Source organism: Eptatretus burgeri, chromosome 3 (assembly GCF_056783735.1).
Source record: "Eptatretus burgeri isolate ZD-2024b chromosome 3, Ebu_testis_v1, whole genome shotgun sequence".
Classification (NCBI taxonomy): domain Eukaryota; kingdom Metazoa; phylum Chordata; class Myxini; order Myxiniformes; family Myxinidae; genus Eptatretus; species Eptatretus burgeri.
This window is the reverse complement of record NC_140963.1, coordinates 113962834-113987831: the sequence shown is the minus strand read 5'-3', so window position 1 is coordinate 113987831 and position 24998 is coordinate 113962834. Positions and strand designations below refer to the sequence as shown.

Below are 24998 nucleotides of genomic sequence, written 5' to 3'. Positions count from 1 at the left end.
GTGCTTGTGCTGACGTTGCTTCCAGAGTCAGTTTGGAACTCGGTTGTGAGTGTTGCAGCCAACGACAGATGATTTTTTCCACGCGATGCGTTTCAGCACTTGGCAGTCCTGTTATATGAGCTTGTGTGGCCTACCGCTTCATGGCTGAGCTGTTGTTGCTCCTAGGCATTTCCCCTTCACAATAACAGCACTTACAGTTGACTGGTGCAGCTCCAGCAGGGCAGAAATTTGGCAAACTAACTTGTTGGAAAAGTGGCATCCTATGACAGTGCCATGTTGAAAGTCACTGAGCTCTTCAGTAAGGCCCATTCTACTGCCAATGTTTGTCAACGGAGATTGCCTGGCTGTGTGCTTGACTTTATACACCTTTCTGCAATAGGTGTGGCTGAACTAGCTGAATCCACTAATTAAGGCGCTGTCACACCTTGACGATTTAGCCAGCAATGGCAGCGTATAAAAATGTATGTAAAACATTGCTGTACACTGAAATTTTGATGTTTTTTTTAAAATTAAGTTTTTGGCGTATTCATAACGAGTTGGACGTTTGCATAACGTATTAGTAACGTACACAGAACGTTTCGTTGTCTTATAGATAACTTATACCAACGAATGATTAGCGTGTTGTCGGCGTTCACAACCTATGCCCAACGATAGTCTAACTTATGCATAGCGCGCTGCACGTATCGCCGACCATCACATGGCGTAGCCTATTAAAAAGCTTCCGCTCGCCGATTCAAATCATAACCGCCTGAGAATTGGAAGTGTCAACATCGCAGTCACACCTTGACGATTTAGCCAGCGTATGCCGACCTCTGAAAAATGTGTCAAATGCTGGCACACGTCGAATACGTTATGGGTAAGTTGTGTATACAAGTTGTGTATATATGTAAGTTGTTAAGAGCACGCTGATAAACGATGAAGTACGCTGTCATACGTCATAGTACGTCTCGTACGTCGTGAAATTTCAAGCATGCTGAAAATTTTACGACGTACTCGCCATATGGCTCACACGTTCCACTACGCTGGGAATAAGTTGTAGGCACGATATGCGATCGTTGACACACGTCGACACAAGTTCCTTGTAAGTTACTCATAAGTCGAAACACGTCGAGGTAATGCTTAGCATACCCGAAACTTATTTTCTCCGTCAAGGCACATTTTCTTTTTTTCTCCTTGGCTCCGTGAAGGCACGTGACGACATGTCTGAAGTTGTTGTTGTTGTTTTTTTTGTTTTTTTTAGTCTATCATGAATTTTAAAATATATTCGGACATTTGCTTTTAAGTTTCAACGTCGACGTGATAATATCCTCAAACAGAAAATATTCACAGAGGAGGAACTAAGAATAAGACATGAGCAAACTGAAGAGGCAATCGGACGTGACGTAACGGCACGTGACGAAATATCGGAAGTTATTGTTGTTGTTTTTTTTAACGCTGCCAATACACCATTATATGGTAGCTGTAAATTAGAAACACGTTCAGTAAGTTCTGTGGTCGTCCGGAAGACGTCAATCAAATACGTCTACATATGTCAATGTGCGTTGGAGGTACGTTACACATAGGTTCAAAGCACGTTACTCATAGGTTAGAAATAAGTTTTGGGTACACCAAGCATTACCTCGACGTGCTTCGACTTATGAGTAACTTACAAGTAACGTGCCTCGACGTGTGTCAACAATCGCATAATATGCCTCTACGTGTGTCAACGATCGTGTAACGTGCCTACAACACGTTACTCATAGGTTAGAAATAAGTTTCGGGTCCGCTAATCATTACCTCGACATGTGTCGACTTATGAGTAACTTACAAGTAACATATGTCGACGTGTGTCAACGATCGCGTAACATGCCTCCAACTTATGGCCAGCGTAGCGGAACGTGTGAGTCATACGCTGGCATACGTCGAAAAATTTCAAGCATGCTAAAATTTGAGGACAACCGCAAAGTACAATGATGAAAGCTAGCGTACTACGACGTATGGCAGTTTTTCAGCGTGCTCTTAACGTATACAAAACTTACCCATAACGTATTCGAAGTGTGCAAGCGTTTTAGCCCAATTTTGCATACGTCAGGCATACGTTGGCTAAATCGTCAAGGTGTGACAGCGCCTTTAGAAGCGGTGTTTGCATACGCAGCATTACTGCCATAACATTTGCGAGCTCATCGTACTTCGTTTTTTTCAATCCAGTTAACTTTGCAATAATAATCCAGAAATATAATAGTTTGTTCATTGCTGATAAAGAGCAATTGATCGTGCGTTTTTTTATCCATTTTCTATCACCATTCTGCCTGCATTACTCGTTTGCCAAACAACTGTCATAAACCTGTTCCCACTGACCAAATTAATGTAGCTCATTCAGAGGTGCTTAATTCAGCTGCTGAAGTAAAGCAATCAAGTCTCCCCTTCATGCACTTGTGTGCGTGTGAATGTATAGAATGTCACGCACACACATAAACAACCAAATTGTCCACAGCCTAAATAGACTACAAAAAGGCTTTTGATGGTGTCCCATTTTCAGGGACAATATAATGCGTTCAGGCATACAAGATCAATCATCAAATAACCAAACTGATTGAGAAAGCACTTGGAACACTGGAATACCAGTGATATTACAGCACTCAGAAGGGAAGATCGAAATACCAGGGGGGAAGACACAATGTAGGATCTTTCAGGGTGACAATGAGCAAACTGTTTTGCCTGGCCCTGGACCCTCTGAGCAACCTCAATAATGAGCAAGGACACAGATACACCCTAACATCCAATAAGATAATGTCCAAAGAAACAGGAAAGGTGCCACATGTACTGTACATTGATGGTTTAAAACTTTTTGCATTGAATGATGAGAAATTGGCAGAACAACTGAAATTACTGAAACATACACCAATGACATTCAAATGAAATATGGACAAGATAAATTGCCAATTGCACATTCAGTACAAGGTAAACCAACACAAATGGACATTATAAAAATAAACCAAGATACAAAAATACAGGAGCTAGACAACAAAGCACAATAAAAAAATACTTCGGAGTAGAAAAGGGCCACCAAATATGTCATAAACAAATGCACAAAACAATTACCAAAGAGTACCGATATAGAATGAGGCTGATCCTGAAAACAACTCTCTCTAAGAAACAAAATCAAAGCCATAAACCAACTCGCAGTACCAGTGTTCTAATACAGCTGCCAAATAATAAACTTGCCACAAGAAAACATCAATTAATTAGATATCCAAACAAGGGAACTCCTCAACATGCACAAAATGTTCTCCAAAAGACAGTGCATCCCGAGAATGAGGGAGAATGAGGGAACAGCCTGACGGCACTCAACCAAGTGACAACAGTAGGATTGGCTGAGTACGTGAAGAGTTCAAAAGACGAACAAATCCAATTGTTTGCATGCAAACATGAAGACAGCAAGCCACAAAAGGTATCCCTGACCCAACTTGCAAAAAATTTCCAAACACAGGTGTGAATAGAAAATAGCATAAAAGAAACCCAAACAGCAATGAATATGGTCCCAACGATTGCAACTATGCATATACTAAGGTATAATAATTAACAGATATATAGTGGCAATTGGAAGAAAAACAAAAGGGCTATACACATTGGGGATAGACAAAGGATCACTGGAATGGCTAAGAAGAGATCAGCTCAATTGGGACAGAGAACAAATAATAATGACCCAGGTCAAAAATGACCCTTTACTGTAGTAATTCTACAGGAAAGGAATGCAATTTCTTTTACAACTGTAGTGCTGTAGTAGGAACTGTTACCAACTCCAGTATATGAGAGTACTACTCTCATATACTATTATTCAAACTGTAGCATTTTTGCCTGGGGAATGCTCAAGACCAGGGGCACCATACCAATGGCCTAAAAAAAATGGTGGGACTCAATCAATCAGATAGGTGTATATTTTTCAAGGTAAAAACAGAAAGCAGAGTCACCTTCTACCTGGGTGTAAAAAAAACTCATGTCAGAACAGCTGGACACACAAAAACACAACAATATATCGCGTAATCCACTGGCACATCTGCAAAATCTTGAATATCCCAGTCCCTAAAAAACTAATGGAAACACGCACCAAAAGTGATAATTGAAAATGAGGACGTAATGCTCACATATGACCTGATGATCCCATGAAGCATGAACATAGAAAACAAAGCATTGGGGCCAGATATCATACTTGGGTACAAAAGGGGAAAGAAAGCATTGCTAATTGAATTTCAGTACTGAGTGATTTTTGGCTGAATAATTGAGAAATCAAGAAAATGACCAAATATCAAGATCTCAAGAATGAAGTCAAAAGATCTTGTAAGAGGAAGTGTCAAAATTGTACCAGTGATAATTGGAGCAACAGGAATGATAAAGAAGATCCTTACAACGATCCTACAAACCATCCCTGGGAACATTACCACAAGCAAACTCCAGTTACAGGTTGTCAAAGACTCGGTGACGATCCTGAAAAGAGCCCTCGCAACAAAACTGAGAAAAACAAAACTTCACAGCTGGGTCCATGAATCGAGATCCTCCACTGAAACGGAGGTAGATATTTTGAGCCTGAGGATCCCTTCTATCTTCTGAAACCCAAATATGGAAACAACCACCAACACTGATTTAGCCACAATCGGGTTAGCTGAGTCAAAGGGACAACTCTTGCAAATATTCCCCCCAAAATTAGAGGAAATGTGAATGGTATATCATTGGAAGCTGTCGACCTACCACTGCTCAGATCTGCATTCATCTGCATGCATATTCAGAATATTCTGCATTCATGCAAATGAGGAAAGGGATCCATGCCTCACTCTCCCCACTTCATTTATCTAACAATATTCAAGTTTAACCTATAACCACAGTCGCTCTCTAATGCTTAGATTGTCCGCTCCAAGTTTAGGAGGTTAGTGGTTTGAATCCCGGCTGAGTCATACCAAAGCTTTAAAAATGGTATGTGCTGCTTCCTGGCTTGACTCTTTGCATTTCAATGGATAGAGCATGGACAAACAACCATTGTTTGGCAACCTTTGTGCAGACTTGATGAGTATATTGGTCATTTGCATTGACATTCCTTGTAAGGGAACTCAAATAAAAGTGGTAGTTGTAAGATAAATTAAATCAATGTCACATTGTGTTCTGATCAGTAAAAGTTGTTTTGTCCTATAGATTTGTTGGTACCTTAGTTAATCCTTGAAATAGAGATAATCTATTCCTTCTAATTAATGACAAAGGGTACTCTGTAGGTTGGGAATTAAAATAATACATACTGATCAATGAAAGGTTTTGTTTCGTTCATTATTAATTCCACAACCTCAAAAGTATACACATACTCTCCAAATAGCAGCAAACATATTGAACGGTTGCGGTCTCAAATAAATGCGGACATGCAAACTTTCCATTGTCTTATTGGAAGGTGGAAGTTTTTTTGTTTTTTTTTAAATCCTCGGGCCATATAAATATTTAAAGAAAGGTGAGTTTGCCTACAATTTATTTCTTGCCAATACATAATGGATAAAAGTTGGGCTCGGTGAGGCAGTGCATCGACTGGTGGCAACCCACAGGGGAAACTAACCCCGGATCGTGTTGTGCCTAACTTCCTGATCAAGAGGATGAAGTGCTATTCAGCTTGTAATTAACACAAATGAAAGTTGGGTTGTAAATGTTAATAAGACCTGTTCGACATTTGCATACAATGAACTCATTTTTTTCTGCTACAACGCTGCTAAAAGTACAAACGAGCATTACAAGTCACAAATTCTCTAAATCTCTCACATGTGTATCTCAAAACAGTGTATAGCCTCCAAGACTAGGTCTAGTTATCTTTGTTAATAGTTGTTTTATGGGCTTAAATCTCACAGGGTATGCACAAGTTCCATATCATGTACACAGACAGTTGATTTTTTTAAAAACAAAAAAGTTTTATGAACTTACCACATGCTGATGGAGAAGCCATGACTGAGCGCTCGCTGAGTATAGATCCATTTCTCTTCTCCGGCAGTGCTGGTTGCACGATTGCGGCCCAGTCAGAGTTCGCCACCATACCTCTATCTCTACTAGAGCTTGCCAACTCACCATCACTGTATGATACTTGCAGCAGCTGTCCAGGGAGAGAGGCTTGTCCACTAAGTGCCGTGTGTGGAGTGTGACCTTGAGGTGGTGACCTGTCTTGTGTCAAAGTATAGCTCAAAGGACCAATGCTGTTGTAAGCATTGGGGCCTGAAAGAAGTAGACCACCGCTGGCATGTCGTGAAAGGGGTGCATGAGACAAATCCAGTGGAGTATTCCCCTGCAAAGAGCGACCACTAAATGGACTCGGAGGCGATACTGTCGGACTGCTGTTGGCAAGAGAAACCTTGCGGTGAGAAGACACTGGGCTCGGGGGAGCCATTGAGACAAAGGTCCTGTGGATCGTGCGAGGACTATTGGACAGAATGCTGTACAACGACATTTGGCTCGTTGCATCGGATGGCCTGTATGGAAAACCAGGAGTTGGTGGGTTAGAAGAGGAGTAAGAAGATTGAGGACTACCTGTCCTGGCTGATAAAGCAGTTGAGTCATTGCAAGGACTGGTGGAAAGTTGAAGTCCAATTGGGCTTGAATGAATGCTTGAAAAGTCATCAGCTGGGCTGTTGGATGTCTGCTGATTGAAAACGATAATCTCACTGTTGGTTGCAGAATCATGTTGCTTATGAGAGGAATGGGGAATCACTGTTGGAGTGCTATAATCTCTTGCCAGGTTTCTTGAGTCACCAGCATTGCATGTACCATTATAAGTCAGGCATTGTGGTAATTGTGAATTCACGACAACCTTATGCGTTTGGCTTTGAGGTGGCTGGCTGCTAAATCGGCTGCTTCTGCTGAGCGATTTATGGTAAGGACTGTGGTTTGCTTGCTGTGCCATGGCATAACCGACATGCCCACCAGAGGTCCCAGGTTGCTGCTCACAAAAAGCTGGACTTTCCTTGTTGGACAAGGCCATTTGTCTTCCCTTGTCTTGGGAGAAAGTTCCTGGATATGCCATTTGTGTTTGAGGTTTTCCTTCACTGTTTTCAAATACTAAGCTTTGCTGATCCACACCTCCATTTACTTGTTGCAATCCGTGTTGCGTCACATTGATGGCCTTTGAAGAGGGTGTCTGTTTTCCATTTGGAAGCTCATATCTTGAAGCAACTTTGTACTGTGAAGTAGGATGCTGAGGTGTAGGGATGTATGGCGTGCTCCTGGATCTGCACACCAAGCCATCCAAAGTTGTGGAGCCTGGTGCAGAAGCGGTTAATTCCATCGGCGTTCTTTGACTACAGCTCGTTTCTGAGACACCGGGCCTCAACTTCTGTTCACAATAACTGAAACATACGTTTAAAATTGCTTAGCAAGTGCATTAAAAGCTCTTTCAAGGTGCAGCATTACAGATCTCAACAGTGGTTTACAGCAGTTTCCTTGCAAATAATATTTTTAAAGATTATGGTTGGAGATTGTTCTTAAAAGTGTATACAATTATACCCACCTGTACAAACAGTTGTGCAACATGGTTAACACTCTTGACAAGAAGCTAGTCATTTCAAAATGTCGGAGTGATAAAAGAAAGAAAGAATATGTTCAGTGTAAAGATGTTCGAACATGTTTTACCTTTGCTCAGCAGTTGTTTGCTCGATGCATGGTCTTGATTGTTGGGAAGTGCCCACTCCCACCTGTGCTGTCCGGGCTACGGTGGATACGTAGCTTCTCGGTTCTGCGCACACAATTGTTTTCCACAAATCCGACATTAATTACAGTACTCTATAATGATCAATTAAATGTACAAAAATAATTTAAGCAGAACTAGAAGGATAGCCTAAAGTTATGTACACTCACCTTTGAGTTGTTTAGCATTGGTTTGAATTCCGACTCGACTATAAACTGTCACCCTGGTGTTTCGCAGGCAGGGTGAGGCATGAATGTGTGCGCCGGCGATGGACGTAAAACTGGGCGTACCGTCTGCCAGCATTCGTTGGTAGACGTTAAAGATCCCATGGTGTCCTTCACGAAGAGTAAACAAGCTATCACCAGCATGGTTGCCAAATTCCGAATTTCTGCACTCTCAGTCGAGTCTCCTGCATCGGAGTGGTGACCCGATCAAGATTGTAACTCCGAGCCGAATAAACTCCTTTGGCAGAACTGATGCTCTGCGTAGAGCATGGTGCACACGAAAAGATTGTGTAAACTGTCATTCTTTGATCCAACATGAGTGACGCGTCCAAAGTCTGCCCAGGTCTTTCTTTTATTATAAACAAAAACTATGACTCTTTTATAACGGATATCTTTAATACTTTCCCTTGCTATTTTTTACTCACTAGCTTTCCAACAAAGAATATGCGGAGAACTGAGTGAGAGTCATGCAAGAGGAGCTCCAATCGTGTGAAACTGGGTAAGATTGTTTCATGTACTAGCATGCTGACAATATATGGGCTATGCATGGAATGCCACCCTGAAAAGGGTGGCTAGTTAAAGGACTTGCGATGGATTCCCAAGGCATCAGGTCTCAACCGATGATGCTTCTTTATTTTAATCAAAACAACCTATGTATTGTTTTCATTGAGTTAATACTCTTAAGACTCGTTTCTTACATGAGGCAGGCAAGATATGGTGGGGATGGAGGTTGGCAGCTTAAATTGAGACAGTATGGTATGAAGTGTGGTTGGAAAGGGAACAAAAGAGAAAAGAGGTTGGAACAAGAGCGAGAATTGCTTTGTAATACATGTCCCCAACCGATGTGATATTTTGTAAATCCAAAAAGGGCACAACTCTGAAAAATTGACAAAACGCCCTGAAACTCGAACTTGTTCTGTAACTTATCATAATAAAGCCATCTACCAAGTTTCAGTTGAATATGTTAAATTGTATAGGAAAAAAAGTATGAAAAATCACAGGTGGGATGGACGGGCAGGCAGACAACAAACCTAAAGTCCCCTCCGGTGAAACTGTTAGGAGACTAATAAGATGAATAATTAAGGGAATATGGAAGGGAGATATCTTTGACACATCGGAGTGAAAAGGGGTGTCAAAAATTTAAACATGTTTGCGTGCCTAATAACTGGATGGCCTAAGACAGGGGTAATCATAAACAGACATTAACCGTCATTACATATGAAAGTTACATTGCTAGCTACAGTATTTTAGACTGTGTGTCTGAACCGTGAATATCCAGGAAATGGAAATGGACACAGACACACACATACACATACATGGTTAGCGAGAACACAGACGTCCATGGGTAGGTATGGAAAACAACTCAAGAAGGCAATTGGTCGTCATCCCAAATAATTGGAATGAAGGTCACTGGCTGCAATGCCGGAATGACTTCAAAATAAAGAAAGCCACAAATCAAATATTTCTTGCAATGACGAGTGAATGACAAGGACAAAAAAGGGGATTTAAGAGCCCCTTAAGACCAAAAAAAAAAAAAATAGGAAAGAGATGATGGCCCTCATTGCCTTCGGTGAAGATTATCTAACGACTAATCCAGGCCAGAATTCAGCACCTGCAGACTTCGGCTGGATTACTGCAGATCAAGTCGGATTGTAACCCTCGATTGCTTATGAAATAGGTGAGACGTTTTCGACGGTGATTTGCTTTGGATCTCATTGCCGACATATTCACATGCCCAAACACATTATTAGCAGCTGTTTATCGTTTATATGAGAACTGCAATGAAAATGTATCCGATCCGAATACTCGTTTGCTGTCCCCTTCACCGCTACACTTTGCAAGGCTCTGCCTTTGGATGTGACATGAACCTCCGAGTAACTATATGTGGAAAGCCAACATATTCCACCTGCTATTGTTTTCGAAAACAATGTTAACATGTTTCGTGTCGCGATGTATTGTTATATGATGCAACGGTTTTTTTTTTTAAATCTGCTTCTCACGAATCGAGGCTAGAATACGGTATCCGGAGGGCTGTACTGTTTCACAGTTAAACGTGTGCACCAGCTGTCAGGCAATGATTTTGTCATGTGCCTCCAAGCTTACATGCCTCTGCACTGACCAAAGGTGGCACAGCCCAACAGCACGACAGGCTCAAGCCAACAACACCCAAGCTCCTCCTCCGATGAGTTATAGATTCCAGGCCTCTTCGTGGAAACTGTAAACACTGCACTCTGTTCTCACAAATGCAAAACACTTCTGCAATCCGTTTGTGTACTGTGGGAATCCATGGCAATAACACGTCAAACGAGTTGCTCCGTGCTTTTACAAGTCCAATTTACACCTGCTTTGAAACATCCTACACATTGTAGGAGATGCCATGATGCATTCCCCGACATTTATAGTGAACATCAGCACAAAGCCTGAGATCCCGTTCGAGCCACAACAGAATTCACAGCAACACAAGTCACTGCCATAATGTGTGAGCGGTATTCTCATACGTTGTCCCATAGCATTGAATGAAATCCAAAAAGACAGGTAGAGGTTAAAGGATATAACTTTAGCCAGCAGGACAAAGTTATCTCCTTAATTGTGGGTAATGGCAAGACCAAAGGACGCAGTAAAACTCACCGTGACATGTCATCTTCATATTGTCACTTCCTAAATCACCTGCACAATGCACACACAAGGGATGACAATTATTAATGCGTTACTATGTCTCTTGTGCATGGAGATGCTGGCAGCTGCATAACATCCGATGACACTTTTGTGGTCAGAAGGCAAACTTCAGGAAAACCCATCATGGATGGTGCAAAGCGAGACACCTTTCAGCTGCATGACCCGTAAAGCTTTAGCTTTCCACGTGCACCATTCAGCATCAAAACCGAACAGATACAGTGAAAAAGATAGCAGAGTGTTTATATATTTCTGGAGGCCATCATAAGAGTCGTACAGTACTTCACCCAAACCCATGTATACACGATTGAGAGTTTAATACTGCTCAACGACAAAACTTTAATGGCAATTATGCATCTCATGTGCTGTTTACCACTGGCTGTTCCCCACTCCCTCCACCCACTACATACCATGATGTCAGCCACACATGCTCTAAAACAAAAATCCTGAAAAAGGTAAAGATTCGGAAAAGTTCCGAGTGGAGCTTTTATTTTTATTTTTTTTTCGAAAAAATCTCAATTGGAAAGGAGAAGCTTCGTGAAGAGTATAGCAATGGCAAAGAGTGCAATGAACAGTTTGAAAAAGTTTTGGACCTTTAGAAGTTTATCCAACTCAAGCAAACAAAACCTCCAGGAAAATACTTGATCCGACTCAGAATGACCTTCGGTTTGGAAGTGTGGACTTTTTATTATATCAATATATCACTTTATTGGCAATTAGTGAAACTACATTAGTTTCACAGTCACACGAATGTAGACCAGGTGTCATTCACAACTATTACAAGATGATATAAAATGATAATTGGCCAACCATTACTGACCAAGGACACCAATATATATATATATATATATATATATATATATATATATATATATATATATATATTTTTTTTTTAATACTTTTTTATTACACTTATAAAGGAATGTGCGAGGATATGCCATACAGAGAGCTTTACTAAGTCTAAGTGAGGATTACTTTTGAAAGAACACAAGTCAAGGCTTGTGAAAGAGGCCAATAATAACGACAGAGGTACCATTAAATACCTAGCTGTTTATTATTCTTGCAAAACACTGCAATTGGGTGGAGTTCACAACATGAAAATTAGTTATTCACTGTCACAGCAGTTCAAAAAATAACTTTAGATAAAGATTAAACATCTCGTAAGCAAGCATTAATCTTTACTTTTCTTATTGCACACAATTAGTGCATCGTGTAGGCTTTCTCACAGCTGCAATTAAGGATTAAATACGGCAACGGGAACAACTTCGCCAAGAACACACATGTTAAGCATTAGTTGTCTCCCAAAACAAAAATGTGCTTATATTACCCTCGCGTGTCTCTAAGGTGCTTATAGTTTCCTCATGGAAGAAAAATGTGCTTACATTAACCTCACGTGACATTACAGATGCCACCAATAAGAAAAGACAAATATTGCAAAAGTAAAATAAATATTAACCAATGGATGTGAACATCAGGCTCAGCTCATGAATTGATCAAACAGATCACCTTTTTGAATTGGGGCTACAGTCAGTTTTACATCCAATCAGGTTTCAAATGCCGAGCATCCAATGAGTGTGAACATCCCCTTCACGGTGTAGGAAAAACACGAACATCATGTGTGAATACTGGAAGGTCAGGAATAAATGGTTAGTGTGAAAAGTCATTGTTTGGGTGAAAACAAACACAAAATAAAAAAACAAATGCAACTCTCCATGATGCATTCCCCAACATTGATGTGAACATCGGTACAAAGCCTGAAATCCAGTTCGAGCTCCAACAGAAATCCCACAACAACAACAACAACAACAACAACAACAACAACAACAAATATTTGAGGATATACCCACAGCAACAATTTTTCGTTTTTCAATTGGAAGGCACAATATTGTGATATTTACTCAGGGAGGTTGGAAATTGTTTTTGGAATCGACCTGAGAAAAAAAATTATGTTCCCTACAAGTGGGATGTGCAGTGTATAAATTGGAAATAATAACAAAAATAATTAGAATGGCACTCGGTTGAGCGCATAGCTCCACCACACAATGCCTGATCCATGAGAATATATCGGGCATAATACACAATTTGTGAAATATCATGCTATACAGTACGATATCATTTTTGGCCCGAGCTCTCAATGGTGAAGAATCACCTTAAAAACTAAATAATTCTTGTTACCAAATCCGGATTCAGATCTTCAGCAAAATCGAATCAATTCATCCTTGTCACATACCCAACATGTCCACCAAGTTTTGGCCGGATCTGTCCTCAACTTTTTGAGATATCGTGCTACATATCAGTTTAGCCCAATCTCTCAGCGGTGAAGAATCACTGAAAGAATAATCGGATCCGGATCCAGAGCTTCACCAAAATATAATCAGATCGTCCTTGTCATACACCCAATCTCTCCACAAAATTTCATCCGAATCCGTCCACAACTTTTTGAGATACACTGCACACAAACAGACAGGGGTGAAAACATAACCTCCTTCCACATTCGGTGGCGGAGGTAACAAGAGCGAGAATTGCTTTGCGATACTGTACAATCCATGTCCTCCAGACAGAACATAATTTTATTGGGGTGGAGTCAGGCCAGCTGTCCACGCAATGGGTGTAAAGCAGTGGTGTGGAGTCAGGGCAGCTGAACACTGACCCAAGTGCAGTATAATATGTGATTTTTCCAAGTTTAAAAAGGGCATAACTCAGTGAAAAAAATGACGAAACAACTTAAAACTTAAACTTGTTCTGCATCTTATCATAATAAAGCCATGTATTGAGTTTCACTTGAATATGTCAAAGGGTATGGGAAAAAAGTCTGAAAAACCACACGTGGGACAGATGAACAGACGGAAAGACGGACGGAGAGCAAACCTATAGTCCCCTCCGGTGAAACCAGTATGGGACCAATAAGAGAATACGAAGTGCCTGGAAGACAGCTAACATCATTCTCAAGGAGCATGGAAAAAAAACTAATCATGTTAACTACAAACCACAGATTCCCTCCAACTGTAAGCAAAGTTACAGAATACACTATCGCTGCAGACGTCAGTTCTTTATTCGTTTTCGAACAGCTTGATCCATGACCATCAGTTTTGATTCCTCCACTGGGAGAGGAGAGGAAATCATAGCAATGTGCTGACTGCACGAGAGGTGGAAGTCAAAGCCAGGTATAAAGGGCTGCCTTGTATGCCACAGGCAACAAAACTCGGCAAGCAGTGCACGATACCAGACTGTGTCGAATGCCCAAAACATGTCCAGGGGAGATGTTGCTGACCTCATGATTAAGACGTAGGGCCTACAACCATTGTTGGGAGAGAAGCAAAAGCATATTCCACGTTTGTCTCTCTTACATGAGCAGAGATGTTTTATATGGATAATAATAAAGAGAAGTGTACTCGGTCGAGCGCATACCTTCGCCACACAATGCCTGATCCACCAGAACATATCGGGCACAATAAATTTTTGAAATATCATGCTATACAGTACGATATCATTTTTGGCCCAATCTCTCAATGGTGAAGAATCACTTTAGAAATAAAAAAAAATTCTCGTAACCGGATCTGGATTCAGATCTTCACCAAAATCGAATCAATTTGTCGGGGTCACACACCCAACCTGTCCACCAAGTTTCGTCCAAATCCATCTACAACTTTTTGAGATATCGTGCTATATATCGTTTTTGGCACGATCTCTCAATGGTGAAGAATCACTTTAAAATTCTAGTAGTCGGATCCGGATCCGGATATTCACCAAAATCTAATCAGTTCAGCCTTGTCACACACCCAACCTCTCCATCAAATTTCATCTGAATCCATCCACAACTTTTTGAGATATCCTGCACACAAGCAAACAGATAGACAGACAAGCCGGTAGGCGACATGGGTGGTCGCTATATAATTGCATACTAGTCATACAGTTTTTGACGGATCGGGCTGAAAATTTTTGAGAAAGAGGTTGATTATAGTGCGCATAAAACCGCGGAAGGCGATTTTTGACTTTAGATTTTTCGTTTTTTTTAGGATTTTAAAAAAATTTCAAAGTCCCGTTGCTAGGCAACAATGGCATCCATAGCAACGGTGCTCAAAAGCATACAACTAGATCCTGGTATGAATCTACCAGTCAAGTTTCATCAAAATCGGTTGACTCCTCTGGCCTCCAGAGCTGTCCATTACATACATACAGACAGACGGAAAACCTGAGAATAACGGTAGTCTAGCGACCACCCAATAGACAGGGGTGAAAACATAACCTCCTTCCACCTTTGGTGTTGGAGTTAATAATCGTAATCTTAATAACGTCATAGCTGACAATTTTTACCATGTCAAATAAGTAATGAGGGCTGCCTTTTTGTTCTTTATTTATTTCTGGCATCATATTTCCAATGACAGTGTCAGATAAAGCTCAGTCTCAGAGTAAAAATGGCTGTATCAGTATGATACGAGCCATTTTATCCAGGACAGAAGATCCTGAGCAAAAGAAAAAAAGACCTGGCCAACCTCAAGCAGTAAAAGGGTTTGGCCTCCGCATGTAAAAAACACCAGAAGAGAACAACACTGCACACACTGTATAGACACACTTTACATCCTCTCCATTCTTTCCCTTGCCCCTTACTCACCATGTTCTGATGACATGCTTAAATGAATCTCCATCAGATTGTGTGGCTTCAGCTTCAGAGCTGATAATGGGGTTTCCGCCAATCCAACTGGAGATCGAGCTAAAAAAAAAAAAACACACACACACACACCTTTTAAATATCCCTTCCTCTACTTGAATCAGAGTGTATCTCTTATTGGATAATTATAAACCAATTTCAGAATGTAAATATCACAGTGGGGTAAATACATGATGTGTAAATCTATAAATATTTCATACAAACAGGCAAAAAGTATTTATTGCAGGAATTTTTACATAAAAAATTAAGTGAAGGGAATTTTCATGACTGGTACTCTACTTTCTTGGGATGGCTTGTTTAACATTCTAATCTTGACCCATGACTCATGAGGTGTTGAACCCTGTTTCAAAACCTGTATATTATGTGTGTTTACCCATTGCAATGTCCTTATAATTCACAGTAACATACATTTTTGCCTACTAATACCTGTCCTGCATGCAATTTATGTACATGCAGTGTGAGCCTTGGATCATTGTCAAAAAAACTAGTCATCAACAATATTGCTTTTTTATAAATCACTCATTCATGAATTCCAAATTGAATGACAGTGCAAGTCTTAAAAGATGGTTAAAAATGAAAACAGCATGCACGCACGCACGCACGCACGCACGCAGGCACACACACCAAGCTGATAGCCATCAATTTGATAATCATGCCAGAGAAAGGAGACATCATAATGTTGAAGTTTGATGAAAATATGAAAATTACACTTTGTCAGAGCAAAGGTTATTCAAAAAAAAATCTAGATCTGCTACAATATTTATTACCTAAAGAAGTAATTATATTCAAAGTTGTTTGAATTAACACTGCAAGGGATTCCAAAAGGATAATATAGGGTGTCCACAAATTACTGTTCCAAATTCAAACTGTAATAAAAAAAAAGATGTGGTTTGCTGCATGTAAAAGAACATTTCTAAGAATTTTATTAACTTTTTGGAGCAATTCTTCTTCGCACCAAGTAGTCACTTGACCATTCTCCTTTGCTGAACCCACTCTCAAGTCTGACAGTTCTAACCTGGAAATGTTATATAACTTTGTACTCCTGCAATTGGCAGACCTGCTGCTGCAGTCTCATTGAGGAATGGTACTTTCTAATACATGTCACTGAAATGATCAGAAAATATATTTATAAATCCTATTTATTTACTTCTTTAACCAATTTTTTTTTTTGCAAAGATTCTAGCGACAGTTTATCTGAAGCACTTACTCTTCTACGTAATGTGAATTGACAACAATGCAATTATAAATCACCTTCACGAACTAGAACGGCACTCATAGAATGTATAGTCTCACCTCTCACACTCATTCTGAACAAAAATTCCATCATTAACTGAACACACCCCGATTAGGGCCCACTGCTATTATGGCTCATATACCCGTAACATCCATGCACACTATTATGTCCCATACATTGCCATTATCTGTAGCTTTATCGAATATTAAGTATAAGGATATTTAACAACCACTTTTGTGCACATTAAGGCTAAATTGCATCAATGAAGGTGAATACGAAATAATTTTCAAACAATATTCCCCTTGGCTCGTCGATCATATATATGAAGTTTTGTATTGATCTGTTAAGCGGTTCCGGAGAAGAAGATTAAAAAAAAAAAAATTTTCAATCCAATATGACTGCCAGAGAATGTGACCGATGACATCATACATTTAACTCTTCACTCACATTGGGTGGTGGATCAGATATATGAAGTTTCAGATTTTTCAGATTATGATTTTGATTCAACCAATTATGGCTGGAATACCACTTCAGTGATTATGTCATCGTTATCACCCTATGTACCCCGTGGGGAGTTTATGACATATGCCAAGTTAAAAAAAAATTTCATTGAGCGGTTTTGGAGAAAAAGATGTCCAATTTTTTTCCTTTAATCCAATATGGCTGCCATACCATGTGACCTATGACATCAGAGTTTTTAATAAAATATTCTGCATGAGGATTCTCTCCTATAATTAAAGTTTTCCATCGATCGGACAAGGGTTGCAGAGAAAAAAAAAATTTAAGCGAAAATATATAGACGTGGATGCACACACAACCAATTACGGCTGGAAAACCACTTCACCAATGACGTCATTGGTATCACCCTACATACCCTATGGGGAGTTAATGACATATGCCAAGTTTCATTTTTTTTCGTTTCGCGGTTTTGGAGAAAAAGATGTCCAAATTTTTTCCTTTAATCCAATGTGGCTGCCATACCATGTGGCCTATGACATCAGATTTATTAATGTAATATTCTCCATGGAGCGTCCTTCCAATGCTTAAAAGTTTGCATCGATCAGACAGGCGGTTGAAGAGATAAACATTTTTAAAGCGAAAATATATAGATGCAGACGCGCGCGCGCACACACACACACACACACACACACACACACACACACACACACACACACACACACACACACACACACACACACACGCATTGCAAGTCTCGCACTGAGAGTCTCGCACAAGGCTGAGACTAAAAATAATAAAGTCAGCATAGCAAAACACATTTGGCATTATAAACAAAATATTATGCGATAAATAATTAACTAACAGGTGAATAAGAACTCCAAAATTAATGCGTGCAACTGTTATCGAAGAATAGTACTCGTCCATGTTTGCTTTTGCTTTTAACTTTCGATACAAATTATTCTGGGTTACAACCTCAACAACATACTCCACGAAAATTGAATTAAATTCAACCATCAACAACACCAAGAGTAATGTTTCAATACATGGGCTGAGAGAACCAATGTGGCTTCCACACTCGTGTGAAACGTACCCTCGGGAGAACGACTCGTGTGTGGGGGAGAGTTTCCATCTGGTTCTGCCTCATCAAATGCTTCTCTGTAGCTGTGCAGGTCTCTCTGCGGAAGGCCGAAGGATGTTGTCACCTTTTGCACTTTTAATCGCATCAAAAGCCCTCCGTTGCATCAAAAACCATGTGGTCAACCATAGGGTCTCAATGTCGATATTTGTTTGCCGTTGAAAGGCTGTTTGAATCGCACGATTAATTTTTCGAAAGGACCATCAAATGTGAAAAGGATAAAAGCACCTTATTAATTTGAAGTATTCATTTTACTTTGTTCAGGTACGGATGAAACGAGGCCAATATTTGTTCAATGTGAAGGTGCAATAAATCACCTAATATTTCCAGTCTTAGTCAATGATATGAGTGTATCATAAAAACAACAACATGATAAAATTTAACCTATTGCAAACTCTGGGTTAAAAACATATCTGAGACAGGTACAAACCAAAGTAATAACACAATGTGTGAAGGACTTGCCAAGGGAAGGAACATCAGCCTCTCATGGGAGACCTCAGGGCACAACATTGTGCTTTGGCCTTGCATATTAAAGTTGAAGGTTTTTCAGATAATACTTTTAGGGTCGATAGTTTGTGTGCCAATGACATCAGACTTTAAAAAGCTACATTATGAGAGTGTGTTTGCCAGCCAGCCTTGGGTGTCTGGGTAACCTTTCTGTGGCTAACCTGCCGTGGACGGCCACCAGGGTTGGCAGCGATAATGTTGACCACCTCAGGTGAAATGCTGCGTACAGGAGAGTGAACACTGGAACTTCGTGGCCTGGAATTGTCTTCCTCGTTACTGGCATTCCATGGTGAGCGTTCCCATTCAATCAACGCAGTGCGCTGTCGTGTGTCGAGACCTGTTTGACAAAGCATTCATTTTGGCAGAAAAGGAAGGAAAGAAGGCAATAAAATATATATTTTAAAAGCCCATGTGATGAGGTCTACAAAGAAAGTTTTCATAACAAGGTCGTTATTGTTTGTTTGAGGATAGCTTGTCCGCCTGAAGTGACTATGAGGATAAAGATTAATATGAAATGCTATACTTGGTTTGTGTAGCACTTAGCAGGCTCGGTGAAGTCACCCCTTAATTGTACTTTTAATCCCCATCAAGTACTCATCTTGCAATTTTTGAGGCCTGCAAAGAGATAATTCTGCTTTAGGGGCCATCATTTTTCAAGTATGCAAATGTGGCCAATTTATTTTTTAACATCCCCACACTACAGAAATGTCCCTTATTTTCTCTGTCCTCACCATCTCTTTTCAAACGTCTTCCTCTTCCTCCCAATTACCTCTATGTCCCTCGTTCCCTTCCTTTTCTCATTATTAACCATCTCACTCAACTTTCTCCTCCTATCCCCAAACCTCCTGTTCCCTTCCCCCTTCCCTGTTCGTGCACACAGAATAAACAGATTGCCCTTAACAATGCACGAATAGACAATCTTATTTGAGCATGAGACTGATTAGCAATGAGACAAAATATCCAGATGCTCCAATTTAATGAGTGGAGTATATTTGTGCCAATTTTAGAGGTGAGGTTAATCCATCCTGAATCGCATGCAATTCCAAGATGACTCGATTTAGCATGTTGAAGCAGAAACTGCCTGGGTTTTCTCAAGCTGCTGGTATTTTAAGGAGTGCTGCGGAAATGTTTTTCAGAATTCTCACAGCTGTTCCTCGGAATCATCTAGGAATTCCCTTGACGAACATGTGTAATCATTCACTGTGATGTGCGCCATTAAAAATCTGCACCATCATTCCATTGGATACTGAACTCTTGAGTGATTCCAAATTCTTTACATATTGTGAACAGCTTTCCTTCTCTGTCTTTTTGCAGTATATCAATAGGACTTGGATCACATAGAATAGTTTAGTGGGTGAAATTTCAGAGTCGTCCGAATCCCCTAAATCCAAATTGAAATCCGCATTAGAGGCAGTTACAAAACCTTCCTCAATTAAAATGTCCGAGGATGCTTCACTTTCTTCTTCTCCTTATCTTCCCTTTATAAGGGATGAGGTCCAATGGTACCAAGCTTCTGCCCACTCTTGACCACAATACCCCTCCACTTCTGCCTGTCCTCAGCCAACTGTCCACAACCACCTCCACCTTATTGATGTCCTCACACACTCTTCCCATCTCAACCACGATCTACCTCTTTCCTCCTACCTTGCTCCCTCAACATATCCACTCTCTTTGCCAGTCTCTCTTCCCCCATCTGCAACAAGTGACCAGCCCACTCTTTACCAATATCTTCGTCAAGCTTATCTGCACACCAACCTCCTCCCTCAGTTCAACCATCCTCCTTCTAGCCACCCTCTTCACTCTCGCAATCCCCCCCTGACGCAGTTGTTCTTCCAGACCTGCGGCCTCTGTTGATGTCTTTCCGTCAGTGCCACCATCTCTAGAACGTAAAGGTAAGGCCAGCCATTACACCAGAACTTTCCCTTTTAATTTCCTTTATATTCTCCTGTCTGCCATCAATCCCTCCACCCTCATCTACACCCACTTGAATCCTCCTCTGCACCATTGCCTCCAACCTAGCATCTCGCATCTCTGGTCACTGCCCCCCCCCTTCCCCCAGATATTCAAACCTATTTCCATGTCTAATCTCCTTCCCCTCTTACCTGATATTCATATACATTCTCTGTCGCCCAACCCACAGCACCTTAGCCTTCTCCATACTCATCTTCAGTCCTGCATGTCCCACTTACTCTCCACCATAACAGCCATATTGTCCACATACAACATGTTCTCCAGAATACCTTTCATATTTACCTTCCTGCTTAACAGCTCTTTCACCATGATAAACATGAGTGGACTGAGAGAGCTTCCCTGCCTCAAACCGATGTTCACACTGAGCCCTCCGATATCCTTGGACCAACCAAAACTCTTCCCTTCATTCCCTTGTACATTCCTTCGACCAACCTAAATTCTGCTTCCAGCACTCCCATCTCAGTGTCGCCATCACCATCTCTCTCGGGACAGTGTAATAGGACTTTGGCAGGTTAAAAATGCCAATGCCATTTCACCTTGCACCTCCAACCTCTTCTCCACCAGCTGTCTCAGCATGAACATCCCATCCATCGTTCTCCTACCCTTTATAAACCTGTGGTGCTCTTCGCCAATCTTCACCTCCACACCCTTCCTTATCCCCCTGTACAGATTCCTCTACAGTACCTTCATGCCATGACTGAGGAGTGTAATGCCTCTGTACTTTACTTCCCCGGATTTTAAACATCACCCTTCCTCTTCCATATCGGCAAAACTAGCCTTGCCCTCCAATCGTCTGGAATCAAACCCTTTCTCATACATACATTCAAAAGCCTCTTCGTCCAACTGACTCCAACCTCTCCTGCTGCAATTAGCATCTCTGTCTGCACCTCATTCATGCCTGGTGCTCTTCCCTTTTTCATCCACTTTAATTCTGCCCACACATTCTCCTCTGTGATCTCAACCGATTCCACTTTCCTCTCTACATAACATTAAAGCTCCAGCTAATCATTGCTTCCTTTGCGGCTCAACAACTCCTTGAATTAGCCTTCCCATACCTTCAAAATGTCCTCGCTTCTTTGTCACTGGTCTTCCGTGCCTCCATCCTTCATCACAACCCCTCCGCCACCCCCACCAACCCCCCTTTCATGTCCTTACTAACCTCATCCCTGTCATGAGTGAATTTATAGATAATTATCTTACCACCATCCTCTTACAACTTGTTGTACACCTCCTTTTCAATATCACTCGCCTTATCCACTGCTCTCCTTGCTGCTTTGTTCTTTTACCCGTACAGGTGCAGCAACCCTGAATCCGGTTGTCTCCCTCTATCCTTGATCTTCTCTTCCCTCTTCCAAACCTCCTTTTCACCAACTAACTTCGCTACTTCCTCTGTCCACCATACCTGGTTTCTATTCCGAGACGATGCACCCTTTCCTGACGTCCTTTCACACAAAACTTCTGAATTTCCCCTGAATGCCTCTCTGCACTTCTTGACTTTTGTTTCCTTCAAATGACAGATCAAACATTACAAAGTAATACCCTCATTAATGGAAAGAAAAAAAGGATGAAATCAACAGGACATTGATTGAGGTATGCTAACCACCGTGGGGAGCAAGGAGAAGCTGATGTTTCGGGTGCTAACCCTTCATCGGAGCAAAAGAGGATTAATGCCTTCAACATTTCACGTCTTCCTTTGTTGACGATTAGTTATGGTTAGCGTTCCTCAATAATCATCCTGTTGATTTCATCAATTCTACCTGTCTGCTGATGAATATCGACACTAGCATTTACGAGCAAGACTTGTTCTTCATTCTTCATGGAAACAATACCTTATCATTGTAATGCTGCTTCTAATTCACATCATCCAAAAAAATTGTGGTTAAAATCAAATGACATACAAAAAAATAAATCTTTAAGTTTAGGAATTCAAAGGCATTTTCAACAATGAACAGTGTGAGCAATTGTGTTAGATAGGAATAACATATGAAGTATAGTGTATCCTGTGTAATCCTGAAACCCAACAGAATCTACTTGACATGGGGATTATAATATTAGGCTGCATGGATATAATATAACTTCAAGTACCTTGGATCTGTAATAAGAGGAAGCTCAGAGGAAACAAATCGAAGAATAGCATTAGCTTTGGTCCACATCAAACCAAATGAATAAAATATGGGAGTTCAATCGACCGTCAAACAAAAGGATCATGTTCAAGGCCACCATATAATCTGTACTTCAACATGACGCAGACACATGGACACTGATCAAGGTCTTAGAAAATAAACTTAGCAGGAACGATACAAGACTCCAGAGAAAATGCCGAAACATTCACTCATCTCCGCATACAACCAATGGAGAGTTCTATGATCCAACACTACACTTACTGTAAGTGAGACCATCAGATCAAGAAGAATGAAACTTGTGGGACATTATTTTCGGAATAAACAGGAGCCTGTCTTGGATTGGAGTTATGGTATCCAAAACATGTTCTCCGTAGTCGTGGAAGACAACGCATCTCATACATTGACAACCTAGCGCATGATGTGACTGCAATTGTTTCAGATTTTTGTCATGTCTTATGACCAGCAAGAGATTATATAGGAATCTTCCCATTATTCCAGCCAAGGCCAACTGATGTTGCTGACGATGATGATGATGATGATGAAGATAATGTCTCTGTCATAGTGTGTGAAACCTACAAGGCGATGTAATAGAACATATACCATCGTTTAATGTATGCTTGATGGTTAATGCATGCTTCATTATTCGATACTTTGAGATACCAAAATGATTAAGAGACTTTGCTACAATATTAATTGTTTTGAACTTCCTAAAATGGACAAAAATCATTTGAATCGTTATAACGTCAATAAAACAGAATAACACCTGTTACGACATCAATTGATATTCAGTTATTGTGTCTTTTCTCAATACAGAATTGCAAGTGACTTATGAAAGAGCAAGACATTAAAGGATAGAGGGAAAATTAGAGAAATGTGGGCAATTGGGACCAGGAAGGCTTGGGATATGTCATGAAGATATGAATGAAAAAGAACCATGAGGTTAGGAAAGAAAGGTTAATGATGAAATACAGTTCCCAAGTGAGAATAGGAAACAGGAATTAGGGAGTAAAATTTCCATCTTGAAGCACCAGAGAGAAAACAATGGATTACATTTACAAAAGGAGAAAATTCCACTGATGTGAGAAAGGAAGGACGATGATGGAAGTGTGAACCTTGGATTTTGAAAGGTTAAGAATGAGACGGTTACCCGATGAACATGACTAGAGTTTAGAAGGTCGAAAGGGCATTGGTATTCCTTTCTCCAACAAGTATATTTATATTTTCTAAATACCATGGGGTACTACATAATTAATTTTTTTTGGCATAATGCATAACTTAAGCTCTTTGAAGAGAGGTGACGGTAGAAGGGAAACAAACTGGTGGTGGGGCAGACGCAACAAGAAATGAACAAATAGGAAGAGGAAAATAATACAGCGAAATAAAGTAATCTCAAAGTAGGAATATGGACTCGGTGTACGGTTAATTGGGGGTAGAAAAGATCACCAGAAGAGAAGGAAGCTGACACAAGATGATGGTGCACTGCGAACTGCAAGCACTGGAGGGAAGAGTGGGAGTGAGATGACTCAGGAAGGAGTTTTACCACAATTGGGGGAAAAGTGGAACAAAGGAGTGCAGTTGAGAAGTAAGCCTGGATTCTACATGGTTAACAAGGAGGGAGTTCTCAGAAGAATGCACGAATGCTGGAGGAGTTGCATGGAGAGAGGAAGAGGACTAAAAGCATAAAGGAATCATGACCATAAAAGAGGAGGTAGAAACATCGACGGCAAATTTACTAATTATCAAACTACCAATATATCCTCAATATTGAGACATGTTTAATGTCCATCATTCCTATCCAGAAGTACATTATCCAGTTACGGTGACAAGCTGGACTTCTGGAGATTACAGATGTAACTAGAAGGGCACTCGGTAGAGCGCATACCAATGTCACGCAATGCCTGATCCAGTAGAACATATCGGGCCCAAAAATTTTGAAATATCATGCCATATATCGTTTTTGGCACAATCTCTCAATGGTGAAGAATCACTTTATAATTAAAAAAATTCTCAAAAATGGATTTGGATCTTAACCAAAATTGAATTAATTCTTCTTGTACTCGTCACACACCCAACGTGTCCACCAAGTTTCATCTGAATCCGTCCACAACTTTTCGAGATATCGTGATGTGTGTGTGTATATTATATATATATATATATATATATATATATATATATATATATATATATATATATATATATATATATATACATATATACATATACATATATATCAGTTTCGCCCCATCTCTCATGGTGATCAGAGAGTTGGTGTCAAAGCCACCCAATGCTCGCCTGTTTATACATTTATCGTTTTTAAAAGACTCG

General features: G+C 40.4%; 1 protein-coding gene across 7 annotated transcripts in view; it reads right to left on the bottom strand.

Annotated features, from left to right (window-relative positions):
• The window catches only part of LOC147030766 (tensin-1-like), a 434197-nt gene that overhangs the window by 84382 nt on the left and 324817 nt on the right, over positions 1–24998 (bottom strand). For all 7 annotated transcript variants that reach the window (XM_085875172.1, XM_085875169.1, XM_085875171.1 and 4 more), the window contains 6 exons: positions 18741–18916; positions 18028–18112; positions 15188–15286; positions 10531–10569; positions 7624–7726; positions 5929–7340 (listed from right to left, as the gene is read on the bottom strand). In XM_085875172.1, the coding sequence (XP_085731298.1) occupies positions 5929–7340; positions 7624–7726; positions 10531–10569; positions 15188–15286; positions 18028–18112; positions 18741–18916 (1914 nt within the window). The remainder of the gene's footprint in view (positions 1–5928; positions 7341–7623; positions 7727–10530; positions 10570–15187; positions 15287–18027; positions 18113–18740; positions 18917–24998) is intronic.